Source organism: Anabrus simplex, chromosome X (assembly GCF_040414725.1).
Source record: "Anabrus simplex isolate iqAnaSimp1 chromosome X, ASM4041472v1, whole genome shotgun sequence".
Lineage (NCBI taxonomy): Eukaryota > Metazoa > Arthropoda > Insecta > Orthoptera > Tettigoniidae > Anabrus > Anabrus simplex.
In genome coordinates, this window is record NC_090279.1 from 149,001,577 (window position 1) to 149,017,962 (window position 16,386).

General features: G+C 44.5%; 1 protein-coding gene across 1 annotated transcript in view; it reads right to left on the bottom strand.

The window, feature by feature from the left end:
- Orco (odorant receptor co-receptor) overlaps positions 1 to 16,386 on the bottom strand; it is a 90,364-nt gene that overhangs the window by 56,107 nt on the left and 17,871 nt on the right. Inside the window, exons 3-4 of the mRNA XM_067159524.2 lie at positions 12,439 to 12,655; positions 11,495 to 11,678 (exon numbers count right to left, since the gene is read on the bottom strand). Of these exons, the coding sequence (XP_067015625.2) occupies positions 11,495 to 11,678; positions 12,439 to 12,655 (401 nt within the window). The remainder of the gene's footprint in view (positions 1 to 11,494; positions 11,679 to 12,438; positions 12,656 to 16,386) is intronic.

The window sequence follows — 16,386 nt, forward strand, 5'->3', positions numbered from 1 at the left end:
ATAAGTTTGAGTGGCGTTTATAAAAGTAGGAAAGATCAGAATATGAAGATAAAGTTGGAATTCAAGAGGACAAACTGGGGAAAATATTCATTTATAGGAAGGGGGGTTAGGGATTGTAATAACTTACCAAGGGAGACGTACAATAAATTTCCAATTTCTTTGAAATCGTTTAGGAAAAGTATAGGAAAGCAACAGATAGGGAATCTGCCACCTGGGCGACTGACCTAAATGCAGATCAGTATTCATTGATCATTGATAATGCAATTTTCAGACCATCTTTGTTCGAAATCTGGTGTTTTCTTATCGCTACTTCCAAGTAATGTCATAGATTTTATATCACATTTAAGTCTGATGACTGTGGAGGTGTCTCGAATACCTTTGGGCAATAATACAGCAGCCACATCCGTACTATGAGTTTTGTGCTTCGGGTCGTTATCTTGGTAATACTGAAATCGATCAAGTATTCCAAACTTTTGAGCACTAGGTCGTAAATTTTCTTTTAGTATATTTAGATACACATGTTGATCCATGGTCCCATCAATAAAAGTCAACTCTCTGGTCCACTAACCGAAATGCACCCCCAGACAGTTACACTATCTCCACCATATTCAATACTTGGACGTAGATTGCTAGGTTTCAACTCCTCATTCGGTTTCCTCCAGACATTAAACTTTCCATTTGATCCGAATAGATTGTATTTGCTTTCATATGCAAAAATAGCGGTCTTTCAGAAATGAAAATCTTTTTCTATATACTCCTTAACGAAGCTCAACCTTTTTTTCCTATTAATCTTGCTAACAAGTGGTTCTTTCCTAGTTATTCGTCCATGCCTGTTACTTTTCCTTAGGAAAAGTCGAATAGTTTCTGGACGTTCTCTCTGGTTGCTATGTTACTTAGCCATCATACCAATTTAGGAGCACTAATCGCTGGATTTTTCTTCACTTGTCTTATTATCTAACGTTCCTCCCTGAGGTTGAAAATTTTTCTCCCACTTACTTTGTCTTTATTTTCAATACTGCGTGTACTTTTTTATCTATTTACAAGTTTACCCATTTCTCGAAGTGATTTTCCTCTCTTATGGTAAAAATTAATCAGTTCTTTCTTCTTTCGAAAATTGTCCTCTTTGATGCCCCATGATAGCACCGGAACTTGTCTGTACTTCACAACTGAATGTGGTGTCGAAAAACAAACATACGGAATTTGTACTGCCATCTTATCTGTCTATGTAGGACTGTATGAGTTTCATTTTGACGTGCCCCAGCAACATATAGACAAAGAATCTGTTATATCTTGCCAAGTTAAGGGATACGCTAACTTGCCTGTGGTGACTTAATAATTCAAGACATACCTTTATTGTTCCATACATAAAATGCGTACATAAATTATTGTCCATATTTCTATTCATAAACACGTACTAGTTACAGTGATGTATGAGTTTCACTTCGACTCGCTGTACCTATTGTCATTAAAATATGGCAATAACGACAATATAATTCATTGTCCTTTAAAATTTGAACGTTATTTGTTGGTAAATAAATTATTCCAAGGAAAAATGTATTAAAATTATGTTTTTTGTTTGACCTTTCTCCACGTTTCTTTGGATTGCGTTCGCCTCCTTAGCGCGACGTCACCGCGCTAATGTGAGGCCTTACTGTAGTGTCTAGGAGGTGCTGACCTAACCTATGTTTACTTAAATCCTGGCTCCTTTAAAAATCTGAACAATGAAGCTTGTGCACTACCCTTGGGCTCACATCCAGGCACACGGCACATACGGCCCATCTAACTAAACTATAAACATATTGCAAAGGTAACTGAAAATATGATGGAAACACTTTCAGAGAAGAACACGAGAACAAAGACCTAATCACCAGTCGGATATTGTTCGAACAAATGAGCTTTTTATAAACAAACAACAGATCGACAACACTGGTGACCAGAGCTAGAGTCTAACGCGCTTTATCGGAACGATCGGCTGGCTATGATTTGCTGTTTATTAATTCTCTTAAGCTAAGCAAAGTCATCTCCATACAGGCCATGAAGGCGTGGAAGGTAAAGGCTTCCATCATTCGTAATCTTGGCACGTGATGGGGTAGAGTGGTTAGCTCTACGCCCGGCCGCCTTTGCCCCCAGGAATTTTTTTGCTAGAGGGCTTTACGTCGCACCGACACAGATAGGTCTTATGGCGACGATGGGATAGGAAAGGCCTAGGAGTTGGAAGGAAGCGGCCGTGGCCTTAATTAAGGTACAGCCCCAGCATTTGCCTGGTGTGAAAATGGGAAACCACGGAAAACCATTTTCAGGGCTGCCGATAGTGGGATTCGAACCTACTATCTCCCGGATGCAAGCTCACAGCCGCGCGCCTCTACGCGCACGGCCAACTCGCCCGGTTGCCCCCAGGAATTAACCTGGTACTCATTTTTGGTGTAGGCTGAGTGAACCTAAAGGCCATATGCACCTCCGGAAGTGGAAATTTCGTTTCTAAAGTTTTACGACTTCCTGACGGGGATACGAACCCACGTTCTTCCGGGCGATATTCATTCTATAAACCTCCGCCAAAAGGCAGCGCTCAAATGTCAAGTCGAAACTCATAAAAACTGAACTATACACTCAGCTGTCTTGTTGACCTTGCCTCAGACAGGGGGTGACCAGACTTGCAAATACCAAATATATTATTGGTCCAAATTACACACAGGTCCAAATTACACGGACTTCCCCTATTAATTATTATTTTTAGCCTAGGAACTCGAAAACAAATGACGGGAAGATGATTGTGTGCAAACGCTAGTAGTTTAAATTTTCGCTAACTAGGTCATCGGATAAAAGTTGAAAGAAAAATCGAGCGTTTTTGGACGTACCAGACTTGTGTCCTGAAGCCTTCATATATAAATAAGCTGCCTCATTTTGCGGGTCCGTTAGCTTTTTCTCTTTTCGAGTGATAAATTCTCAGCGGCACGATGTACGACCTTCATGTTTCACCAGTGACTGAAGAGTGTCGCTGATCTTGTTCGGTGCCCCTCTCACTTGTTGCGGGTGACTAATGTACGCTGAACTCACCGCGACCTACAGATACACTCGGCCGAGTGGTGACATTGCGACGGGGGAGAGGAAATTGCAAGCAACCAGGAGGTCTCTTGCAGGCAATATTCCGAACTTACAAGGGGAGTTCGCTGTGTGATTTTCTATTAAAAAAATCAAATTTTGGCGATTTGTCCTTCATTAAAAAATATGTTAGCCCTGTTCGAGCGTATTTGCCAATAGGCCTTATTTCTTCTTCTTAATCTGCTTACCATCCAGGATTGGTTTTTCCCTCTACCGCCTCCTGGAGCGTGAGACATTGGGTCGAAGGATAAAACTGGGGGAATGGCCAGTACCTCGCCCAGGCGGCCTCACCTGCTATGCTGAAGAGGGGCCTTGTGGTGGGATGACAAGATTGGAAGGGATAGACAAGGAAGAGGGAAGGAAGCGGCCGTGACGTTAAGTTAGGTACCATCCCGGCATTTGGCTGAAGGAGAAGTGGGAAACCACGGAAAACCACTTGTAGGATGGCTGAGGAGGGAATCGAACCCTCCTATACTCAGTTGACCTCCATAGGCTGAGTTGACCTAATTTCAGCCCTCGTGCACCTTTTCAAATTTTGTGGGTGAGCCGGGAATCGAAACGGATTTCCGGAGTTGGCAGCTAATCACACTAATCCCTACACCACACTATATTTCATGAGGAAATTTTGTAATACCTGTTATAATTCTATATTATTGACATGTGTGTAACATGGGAAGTGTAACGTCTAATCCTAAGCTTAATTAACATGTTCGTTTCAAATTTCTAATCACATTTTACATACTAATTTTAACTGTAGAAGACAGTTTTGACCACCTCTGTGGTGTAGCGGTTAGTATGATTAGCTGACACCCCCGGAGGCCCGGGTTCGATTCCCGGCTCTGCCACGAAATTTGAAAAGTGGTACGAGGACTGGAATGGGGTCTACTCAGCCTCAGGAGGTCAACTGAGTAGAGGTGGGTTCGATTCCCTCCTCAGCCATCCTGGAAGTGTTTTTTCCGTGGTTTCCCAATTCTCCTCCAGGCAAATGGCAGGATGACACCTAACTTAAGGCCACGGCCGCTTCCTTCTCTCATCCTTGCCAGTCTCTTCCAAACTTTCCATCCGCCGCAAGGCTCCTGTTCATCATAGCAGGTGAGGCCGCCTGGGAGAGGTACTGGTCATCCTCCCCAGTTGTATCCCCGACCCAGAGTCTGAAGCTCCAGGACACTGCCCGTGAGACTGTAGAGGTGGAATCCCACGCTGAGTCCGAGGGAAAATCCGACCCTGGAGAGTAAACAGATAAAGAAGAAACAGAAGAAGAAGAAGACAGTTTTACGCACTAATTTATAATAATACTATTGGCTTTACGCCCCTACTTTTACCGTTTTTGGAGAACTCGAACATCTTATGCTAAAGAAATGATTGTGGCTTGTCGTGATATTCTACACCGCAGTCGTCATAGCGGTAGCCTCTGAGGCTCAGGTGGCAGCGCGCCGGCCGCTCACAACTGGGTTCTGTGGTTCAAATCCCGGTCACTCTATGTGAGATGTGTGCTGGACAAAGCGTAGGCGGGACAGGTTTTTCTCCGAGTACTTCCGTTTTCTGTGTCATCTTTCATTCTCTCCACTATCACCTCATTTTATCTGTCATTCATTTATAATTGCCCCAGAGTAGTGCGACAGGCTTCGGCAGCCGGCGCAATTCCTATCCTTGCCGCTGGATGGGGGCTTCATTCATTCCATTCCTGATGCGGTCGGATGACTGGAAACAGTCCGTGGATTTTCATCATCATCATCATCATCTGTTTACGATCCAGGTTCGGTTTTTCCCTCGGACTTAGCGAGGGATCCCACCTCTACTGCCTCAAGGGCAGTGTCCTGGAGCTTCAGACTCTTGGTCGGGGGATACAACTGGGGAGTATGACCAGTACCTCGCCCAGGCGGCCTCACCTGCTATGCTGAACAGGGGCCGTGTGGAGGGATGGGAAGATTGGAAGGGATAGGCAAGGAAGAGGGAAGTAAGCGGCCGTGGCCTTAAGTTAGGTACCATCCCGGCATTCGCCTGGAGGAGAAGTGGGAAACCACGGAAAATCACTTCCAGGAGGGCTGAGGTGGGAATCGAACCCACCTCTACTCAGTTGACCTCCCGAGGCTGAGTGGACTCCGTTCCAGCCCTCGTACCATTTTTCAAATTTCGTAGCAGAGCCGGGAATCGAACCCGGGTATCCGGGGGTGGCAGCTAATCACGCTAACCACTACACCACAGAGGCGGACGGATTTTCATCATTTCAGTCGTTATAGCGAAGAATCTCCACTTGGACGTCCGGCTCCATGGCTAAATGGTTAGCGAGATGGCTTTTCGTTGGAGGGGTCCTGGGTTCGATTCCCGGAGGGTCGGGAATTTTAACCATCATTGGTTAATTTCGCTGACACGGGGACTGGGTGTTTGTGTCTTCTTCATCATCCTCATCACGACGTGCAGGTCGCCTACGAACGTCAAATCAAAAGACCTGCACCTGGCGAGCCGAACATGTCCCCGGACACCCCCGGCAATAAAAGCTATTTCATTTCATTTCCACTTTGACCCGATTAATGCAATAATATTCGTAGTCCTCTGTGTAGACGCTGGGGTGAATATATCACCTGCGGTCTTGTATTGCTCCAATTTGTAGTTCGAATAAAATTTGTTGCACTTCTTTTCATGTTGTCGTATGTATGTTCAGTCCGTCAGCGATTCCGCTGGTGGGATCCTCAACAGCTCTGCCATCAGCTGTCATAGATGGCCTAGGCATCACTGAAGAGGCGTACTAGGGAAATGAGGAGTGAGGTAGTTTCCCGTTGCTTTCCTCGCCGAGCCAGAGTTGCTATTACATATCAGTCTGCCAAGCCCACTGAAATGCATACACCAACCGACCCTATGAGCAACATTTTCGCACCATTCATAGCAGGGACTGGCTGCATAAGGATTGGCATTACTAGAATCGCTCATACCTCAGTCACTTTTATATTGTCAAAGCCAAGGATAAGACAGAGACAGATCTATGAAAGTAACAAAATTGCTCTAGCCCATACCAGAAGACATAGTGCACTGCCAGCAAAGGGATTTATGTTGTCGTACAGGTATTTTATTTGTTTTACCGGGCTGCGTGGCTGAGTGGCTCAGACGGTTAAGGCGCTGGCCTTCTAATCCCAACTTGGCAGGTTCGATCCTGGCTCAGTCCGGTGGTATTTGAAGGTGCTCAAATACGACAGCCCCGTGTCGGTAGATTTACTGGCACGTAAAAGAACTCCTGTGGGACTAAATTCCGGCACCTCGGCGTCTCCGAAGACCTTAAAAAGTAGTTAGTGGGACGTCAAACAAATAACATTATTATTATTATTATTATTATTATTATTATTATTATTATTATTATTATTATTATTATTATTATTTGTTTTGCTGACTGCGTGGTCACATTCAAGTAGCTATTGAATTCACTTCCTAATTCATTCCACGACTTTTCCTTTCCCGTTAAGGATGTAACACTCCTAAATTTAGGAAGTAAAGTGACTGTAATATCCGTCTCCAGTGAAGTAAAATGACTGCGCTGAAGTTCTTTTCCCGTCACCTTCCATTATAATATTCTTGTGTGCGTAGTCTTATTTGCTATCTCTCCCTATCAATTCAATTTCAAATGGAACTTTATATTCCGCGCAAAACGCGTACAGTATTATGCCCGGCACCGTTCAGAAAAGCGAAATAATGTTAATACTACACACTGCTGACTTGATCGTTACAGGGAAGGGCTTCTGACGCCACGTTAGTTTAACGAGCTTGTTATAGGAACTGTTCTGCAAAACGCGATTTCCATAACTCCACGTTAAAATCTTAACAAGATGTTAACTAACCATCCGTAGTTGATAAAACCGGCCCTTTATTTTGTAAATTGTATTATATTTTTATATGAAGAATCATGTATAGTACGGTAACCTTAAACGTTTGAAATGCTCAAAAATACATTGTGTATAGTATTTCCTAATTTTTTATGGTGAAAATATTTCTTAGGACACAAAGTAGCGGTCCCCATACCATAAAAGCAAAGGAAAGTCACCATGAATGCCCTTGAGAAGTGGAAGGTAAAGGCTTCCACCATTGTTAACCTCGGTACGTGAAGGGGTAGAGTGGTTAGCTCTACGCCCGGCGGCCTTTGCCCCCAGGAATTAACCTGGTACTGGTTTTTGGTGTAGGCTGAATGAGCTTCAGGGCCATGTGCACCTCCGGAAGTGGAAATCTCGTTTCTTAAAATTTACGACTTCCTGGCGGGGATTCGAGCCTACGTCCTTCCGGGCGAACCGAGCACGCCTTTACCGCCTCGGCCAGGCAGCCCCCACCCCCATACCATGAAAAACGTAAATTTAAGCAATTTCCTAAATTTTGCCGAAAGTTGAAGGGCTAAAGAACCCGGAAAGATTTCAAATTATATGTCCTGGATAGTTCTATCAAACTATTTTAAAAAATCGAAACTCACTTCCGGCCTAATTGAACTTCCAGGAAAACAGCCTAAAATCGCTTGTTTCTTTAGTCGTTTTCTTTTTTACGCAAATCCTAGCCAAATTAACTTACTTACATAACTCTTTCTATAATTGTTCCTTGGTTCAATACCCTCATGCGCTTTTTGAATTTTTGAAAAATGACCACACCGAATTTAGTTATAAGCTCTTAAGTGAAACTCTGCATTGCCTCACATTAGCGCTCGTAGTGGTAGAAAAAGGCAAACTGCTAATCTAATCTAATTTAATCGACCGGATAACGAAGATTAAGAAAAGGATTGTAATGTTTAAGAACAAATAAAGAATATATTCTCATATTTTATTATATTTTGTTTACCTAAAAAAATTTTTATATCCCTAGGACGTTTTCAACATTGAGTTCTTGCCTGAAGGGCTAAAACTGTGGATTTTTTTTCTATAATCCGAATTATCGTTAGAGATCACCTCCAGTCCGGAGAATTGAGGTCTTTATCATCATCATCATCATCATCTGTTTACCCTCCAGGGTCGGCTTTTCCCTCGGACACAGCGAGGGATCCCACCTCTACCGCCTCAAGGGCAGTGTCCTGCAGCTTCAGACTCTTGGTTGGGGATACAACTGGGGAGAATGACCAGTACCTCGCACAGGCGGTCTCACCTGCTATGCTGGACAGGGGCCTTGTGGAGGGATGGGAAGATTGGAAGGGATAGGCAAGGAAGAGGGAAGGAAGCGGCCGTGGCCTTATGTTAGGTACCATCCCGGCATTCGCCTGGAGAAGAAGTGGGAAACCACGGAAAACCACTTCCAGGATGACTGAGGTGGGAATCGAACCCACCTCTACTCAGTTGACCTCCCGAGGCTGAGTGGACCCCGTTCCAGCCCTCATACCACTTTTCAAATTTCGTGGCAGAGCCGGGAATCGAACCCGGGCCTTCGGGGGTGGCAGCTAATCACGCTAACCACTACACCACAGAGGCGGACTGTGGCCTTTATACCAATCAAATATAAAAGAGATAAGACTGTTCATGCATGCACACAAATGATGATGATGATGATGGTTTTTGTTTAGAGGGGCCTAACATCTAGGTCACCGGCCATAAATTGTACGAAATGAGACGAAATGCCATGATAATTTAAAAGTACAAAATTCATCCACTGACCAGAATTCAAAACGTGATGATGATGATGAAGAATGAAGGAATGAATATGAATTTAAAACAATTAGTGAATCCGACCCGCAATGCCTCACCTGACCAGAAACAATATTACGGACCCAGGGACTGTTTCCAAAGCATAATCCTGAATCGATGGTGCTTGTTGTCTAAAGGAGTTCATTATCCATGTCAACGGTTCCTCATACAGGCACTTATCGCTCCTAAACGAGAACCATGATATTTCTCAGGTTGCGGTACTGATGACAGGTAGCGTAAACTCACCGTGTTCCAAACATTATAGCACTACTCACAAGCATTGTACGTCGTACAGGTAACGCAGACCTCTGGTGTTTCTCACATAATGGCGAATCTCATAGGCAACGCAAACCCATAGTGTTCCTCACCAAGGTGTACTAATCACGGACAACGAAAGACCGTGGTGTTCCGCATTTAGTGGTACTAATCACAGGTACTGGAAACCCACAGTGAACCACGCTCTACTGCTACGAATCACAAAACTATTGAGTACGTAACAGAGTGATACTACTCGCAAGTAAAGGCGACCCATGGTGTTCCCCGTATGATGGTATTAATCACAAGTAGTTTCATGGTTCTGATGCAATCACCCCCTGGTCGCCCCTTTTCGTCTCCTCTTAGGACTGGCAGGGGATACCGTGGGTGTATTCTTCGTCTGCGTCCTCCACCTACAGGGGATAGACAAAGAGTAAAAAGAAGAAAAAAGTAGGGTTCCGTCACTTCGAAAATTGAAGTAACGGACGAAGAAAGGCAAGGTCCACAAAGGGCGTGAAAATGAAAGACTCCCTAGGCCTCGATTGCTCTAATAGTGTTGGGGTTGCAAAAGAACAAGAGTTGACCAAGGGAGGTCGGACAGGATAGATGAAAGTGTGGAGCCTGGCACAAGTAAGTGGAAGCAATGGCAGTACTTAGCTAAGGGCCCCGTGGTCTCCAACCCACACTCCCAAGTTGAGAGCCCCTGGGACACCTTTTAGTGCCTCTTACGACAGGAAGGGGATACCGTGGGTGTATTTTTCATCTGCACCCCCCCCCCAACATGGGGTGCACAGAAATTGTGCATGTTATTTTATATAGAGAGATGTTGGAAGCATGTAACTCACTGCCTAGCAGCTGGGCCCCGCGACATGACTAAAGATTAAAACAAGGGTGAAAAACGGGGTGAAATTTTTAAATGAGTATATCTATATCTCAAAAACTTTACAGTTTAAACATATGAAAATTGGTATTTGGAATTCCTTTCAAAATAAAGAAACATGTATTTTTTTGTTTTCGGAAAATCCACTTAAGGGGGATAAAAAGTGGAAAAGGGGTTGAATCTTAATTAAAAGGATTCTTATATCGCAAAACTGAAGATGTAAGAGACGTGAAAACCGAGCTCGATAGCTGCAGTCGCTTAAGTGCGGCCGGTATCCAGTAATCGGGAGATAGTGGGTTCGAGCCCCACTGTCGGCAGCTCTGAAAATGGTTTTCCGTGGTTTCCCATTTTCACACCAGGCAAATGCCGGGGCTGTACCTTAATTAAGGCCACGGCCGCTTTCTTCCAATTCCTAGGCCTTCCCTACCCCATCGTCGCCATAAGACATATCTGTGTCGGTGCGACGTAACGCAAATAGCAAAAAAAAAAAAAAAAAAAAAAAAAGAGACGTGAAAATTGGTACTAAGAATCTCCTTTAAAAATAAAGAAGCACCAATTTTTTTTGTTTTTGGAAAATCTGCTTGGGGGGTTTATAAAAAAGAAAAATGGGATTAATTTTTAAAATAAGTACATCTCAAAAACTGAACATGTTACAGACGTAAAATTTGGTATCTGCAATCACATTTTAAAATATGTTGTTTCCAGAAAATAAAATTGGAGGGGGTAGTTAAAAGAGTGAAAATAGGGTAACTTTTAAAATGAGTATATATCAAAAACTTAACATGTTCCAGACGTAAAAACTAATATTTTGAATCTCCTTTAAAATAAAAATAAACACGTATTTTCTGTTTTCAAAAAATCCACATGCGGGGGATTGTGTTGAAAAGAACTGAAAAAGCGGTTGAATCCTTTAATGGGTACTCTTATGTCTCAGAAACTGAATGTGTAACAAACGTGAAAATTGGTCCTTGGAATCTCCTTTAAAAATAGAGAAACATCAATTTTTTGTTTTGGGAAAATCTGCTTGGGAGGGGTTCTAAAAGTGAAAAATGGGCTGAATATTTGAAATGAGTATATCTCAAAAACTTAACATGTTCCAGACGTAAAAATTGGTATTTTGAATCTCCTTTAAAAATAAATAAACACGTATTTTTGTTTTCGGAAAATCCACGTGCGGGGGCCGGGGGGTGTTGGAAAGGACTGAAAAAGCGGTTGTATCCTTTAATGGGCATTCTTATGTCTCAAAAACTGAATGTGTGACAGACGTGAAAATTGATATTTGGAATCGCCTTTAAAAATAAAGAAACACGTATGTTCTTGTATCTTAATATAATTTATGAAGCTACCCGACTCGTTGGCTGAACGATCAGCGTACTGGCCTTCGGTTCAGAGGGTCCCGGGTTCGATTCCCGGCCGGGTCGGGGATTTAAACCTTAATTCCAATGGTACGGGGGCTGGGTGTGCGTGTTGTCTTCATCATCATTTCATCCCCATCACGACGCGCAGGTCGCCTACGGGAGTCAAATAGAAAGACCTGCACCTGGCGAGCCGAACCCGTCCTTGGATATCCCGGCACTAAAAGCCATACGACATTTCATTTCATTTATGAAGCTATATTTACCTGACAACGTGCTTGTGTCGTTCCACCCAGTACTTGATGGCTGACCTCACGAGTAGCTCCTGTTTCTTGGTCAGTCCGTTGGGGCCTATGGTACCGCTCTGAAGTGCCATTGCCGAGTTCCGCTGGAACCCGGAGAAGTCTCGCTGATTGCTGTAGATACTGCGAATGTTCACACTTTCACTCTCTGAAAACATGGAAGAATAAATATAGCTATCCACACTTAAACCTCTGTGACTTACTTGTCGCAGAGTTATAAACAGTTCCTGGTGACAATGCTTAAACTCCGCTCTTAACCTTCATCCACTTGCGTGGACAGCAAATTGCCGACCTTTTCGAAAATAAAAATGCTCCGACACATTCACTGCGGGAGGCTAGAGTATCGGGAAGCGGTAGTATCCTCTAGTTACACCAGGCAAGGCTACATATCTACGAGGGCCATCCAGAAATTACTGTAAGTTACCATGGACCATCACGTCTACTCTTCAACGGTGCCCTTGAAAAGGTCATTTGGAAGAAAGGGACACCATAGTTACACGAGGAACTTTAGTCACCCGATGCAGCAATAATGGAGTTATTTTTCGATATAATCACCACCAGATTTGAGATAGAGTAAGGTAAGGTAAGGATGTATTCTGCCCTAAGGCAGGTCCGAACCTCCGCAGAGGTGTGCCTGAGTCGGAGTTTACGTTCCTTTCCGCTCCTCCATTCCCTTACCCCCCACCAACAGCGCGTGGCAACCCATCCAAATCTTGACCACGTCCAATGTTGCTTATCTTCAGAGATCTTACGGGATCCGGTGTTTCAACACGGCTACGGCCGTTGGCAAATATAGAGTGGAACCTCGTATTTATATCTTAAAAGCATACGTTTCTGTACACAGCAATTAAATAGGCAAATCGGCAAAATCTCATCCCTATTAATAAGGATCATGAATGACAAGTTACCTTGTTGATCGTTGAACTGGTCCGTACTGGCAGCTGATGCCGCTCGGAAAAGCTCAGTGGTATGAGGAACAAGAGTATCCAACGCGGCGCTTAGTTCCATGAGTGGCCGCATGATATCCTTGAGGTGCACCAGCTGTTCACAGGCGTAGATAAGCCAACAGCAGAAGAGGACGTCCAGAAGATTAGCCTGGGTCAGTGTCATCAGCAGCCAGTAAAACTGCAAACAAAGACATTGATATCGTTACACAGTAATTTAATCAGTTAGTTTTAAAACCCCGTGTCACAATTTTTGAGAATTTCGTTTTATGTGACAAAATGAATGTTGAAGGGTAGACACAAAATTTTGTGTAGAACCCCCGTAAGTTTGCTGTATACAATGGGCGTGAAGGCATCATCAATGTTCGTTTTGTTTTTAAAACTCCGTAAGTCTCTGACTTCCGGGGTTTCTCAAGGTAACAGTGTTTTACTGCTAGAATGTGCTGTCAGCATCAGCTGTTAGTAACACGAATTTCACTAATCACGGGACCCACATTGTATTGCGTTTGTTACAGAAGCGTTTCTGATTGTTGTGTGAGCATGTCTTTTTTTAACGATAACAAACAGTAAAGAGTGAAACAAACTTCATACGTTGACTACAGTGGCAAAGAAGTGTACCCACCTTGCAAGTAGTTTGATGTTTAACCTAATATTTGCTTACTAATGTTGCATAATTTAACCCTCCAGCAGGCGCGCTGAGGTATAAAGTATACCACTGCTAATTTTTTCAACGTGGCAACGCTGTAGCTTTTCTTAAGATTGGTTGATCGTCTGCTATTCCTCCAGTGTGACCTTAGTTGTTGAATGTGAAGGTTTAGAGTAGGGCCTCTCAAACGCCCAAAATCTCACGCGTGCAAATCGAGGCGCAAAAGCTCCGTGCACTGTGCATCGGTCAGGCTCGGTTCCCCTCGGACCAACGCTTCGTCTCTGGGCTACTCGGCTCGAATGTGGAGCGCTAGGGAGCAAGTGAGGAAGAGGGAGACAGGCGGAGCGAGCGAGACAGGCGTGGGGAAAGAGAGAGACAGCGCTATTGCTCCAAATCGAGGAGTGGTGGTCTGCACTCTGCTCAACCAAGCGAAGTCATCTTTTGCACCGTGCACAGTGCATGCACCCTGAGAGGCCCTGGTTTAGAGTATCTGTGAATGCGCAAGAGCGGCTGTATTATAGATTCAATTCGAAAATGTCACAGGCGGGCTACAAAGTACCCCCGATGGAGTAAGTATTTCAACTGCATTATTTACGAATAATTTCAAGCACGTCACCGTTTGAAACCCACAATTTATTATTATTTTTCTAATTACAATATATTTTACGTTTATTTAGAATATTGGCGCCTGAGGAAATAGCCAAATTAGTTCACAAACAGCCAGAGGAAGACAGCTCGGACAGCGCAGAATCAGGTGAGGAATATGAAGTGATCACGCAACTGAATCTGAGGAAGGTCTCACTTCAGAGAACGGATCTGACTGAGAAAGAAGTGAAAACGAACGTTATGAAAAAGACAATTCCACCAGGTGGAAGAGAACATATTTCAAAGGTATGTAAAATAAAACCAAAAACGATGTCAAAGCATTTCCTAGTACTAAACGTAATGCAAGAGGACTCAAAAATGAAATATCTGCCTTCCATAAAAAAAAGTTGATGAAGATATGTAGATGACACCGTGACTCACACGAACATGTACATTCGAACTTACGCAGTGCCTGTGTATTAGAAGATGTTTATGTAATCGGATTAAATTTCTGGAAAGTTTTCAAGCGTACAACCGACATTTATTGATGCACTTTCACTTGCTACAGTGTATAATATGCTAACATTTGTAATTACACTGACTGACAGAGCAAATGCAACACCAAGAAGGAATGGTCAGAACTTTATGCCAATTGCAGGGTAGACTGACGTCACTGAGGTATGCTTATGATGTGAAATGCGCCGCTGTGCTGCGGACGTAGCGAACGATAAATGGGACACGGCGTTGGCGAATGGCCCACTTCGTACCGTGATTTCTCATCCGACAGTCATTGTAGAACGTGTTGTCGTGTGCCACAGGACACGTGTATAGCTAAGAATGCCAGGCCGCCGTCAACGGAGGCATTTCCAGCAGACAGACGACTTTACGAGGGGTATGGTGATCGGGCTAAGAAGGGCAGGTTGGTCGCTTCGTCAAATCGCAGCCGATACCCATAGGGATGTGTCCACGGTGCAGCGCCTGTGGCGAAGATGGTTGGCGCAGGGACATGTGGCACGTGCGAGGGGTCCAGGCGCAGCCCGAGTGACGTCAGCACGCGAGGATCGGCGCATCCGCCGCCAAGCGGTGGCAGCCCCGCACGCCACGTCAACCGCCATTCTTCAGCTGTTCCAATATCGACCAGAACAATTTCCCGTCGATTGGTTGAAGGAGGCCTGCACTCCCGGCGTCCGCTCAGAAGACTACCATTGACTCCACAGCATAGACGTGCACGCCTGGCATGGTGCCGGGCGAGAGCGACTTGGATGAGGGAATGGCGGAACGTCGTGTTCTCCGATGAGTCACGCTTCTGTTCTGTCAGTGATAGTCACCGCAGACGAGTGTGGCGTCGGCGTGGAGAAAGGTCAAATCCGGCAGTAACTGTGGAGCGCCCTACCGCTAGACAACGCGGCATCATGGTTTGGGGCGCTATTGCGTATGATTCCACGTCACCTCTAGTGCGTATTCAAGGCACGTTAAATGCCCACCGCTACGTGCAGCATGTGCTGCGGCCGGTGGCACTCCCGTACCTTCAGGGGCTGCCCAATGCTCTGTTTCAGCAGGATAATGCCCGCCCACACACTGCTCGCATCTCCCAACAGGCTCTACGAGATGTACAGATGCTTCCGTGGCCAGCGTACTCTCCGGATCTCTCACCAATCGAACACGTGTGGGATCTCATTGGACGCCGTTTGCAAACTCTGCCCCAGCCTCGTACGGACGACCAACTGTGGCAAATGGTTGGCAGAGAATGGAGAACCATCCCTCAGGACACCATCCGCACTCTTATTGACTCTGTACCTCGACGTGTTTCTGCGTGTATCGCCGCTCGCGGTGGTCCTACATCCTAATGAGTCGATGCCGTGCGCATTGTGTAACCTGCATATCGGTTTGAAATAAACATCAATTATTCGTCCGTGCCGTCTCTGTTTTTTCCCCAACTTTCATCCCTTTCGAACCACTCCTTCTTGGTGTTGCATTTGCTCTGTCAGTCAGTGTATTAATGATGTGGATAAATGAAATTTGATGAAAATGAGATATTTACTATTATTATGCGTTATTGAAGTGTGGGGTATAAAGTACACCACGCGCCTATTAGGCGCGCCTGCTGAAGGGTTAATTGAAAATAACTTCCCCAACCGTTCTACCTCGTAACTTGTCTTCTGGAATACTGTATATAACTGGAGCATCACTAACAAGGAGTGAATGGGGAATTTTCATTTTCATTTAAGTTTCATGCATCATGACCTGCCAAGCAACCGCTGCTCAGCCCGAAGGCCTTTAGATTACGAGGTGTCGTGTGGTCAGCACGACGAATCCTCTCGGCCGTTATTCTTGGCTTTCTAGACCGGGGCCGCTATCTCACCGTCAGATAGCTCCTCAATTCTAATCACGTAGGCTGAGTGGACTTCAAACTAGCCCTCAGGTCCAGGTAAAAATTCCTGACCTGGCCGGGAATCGAACTCGGGGCCTCAGGCAAGCACGCTACCCCTACACCACGGGGCCGGCTATGTATTTATAATATTATATATTTTCTTGTACAGTTTTGGGCAGAATGTATTGGTGCTGTAAATGTTTATAGCTTTTTGTGCATGAATAAAGCAGATATACATATCAGTAAATCATATGAGTATGAATGTTTTGTTTTTCTTTAAGGCAATAATACAGCGTTGTTCATTTGGCTT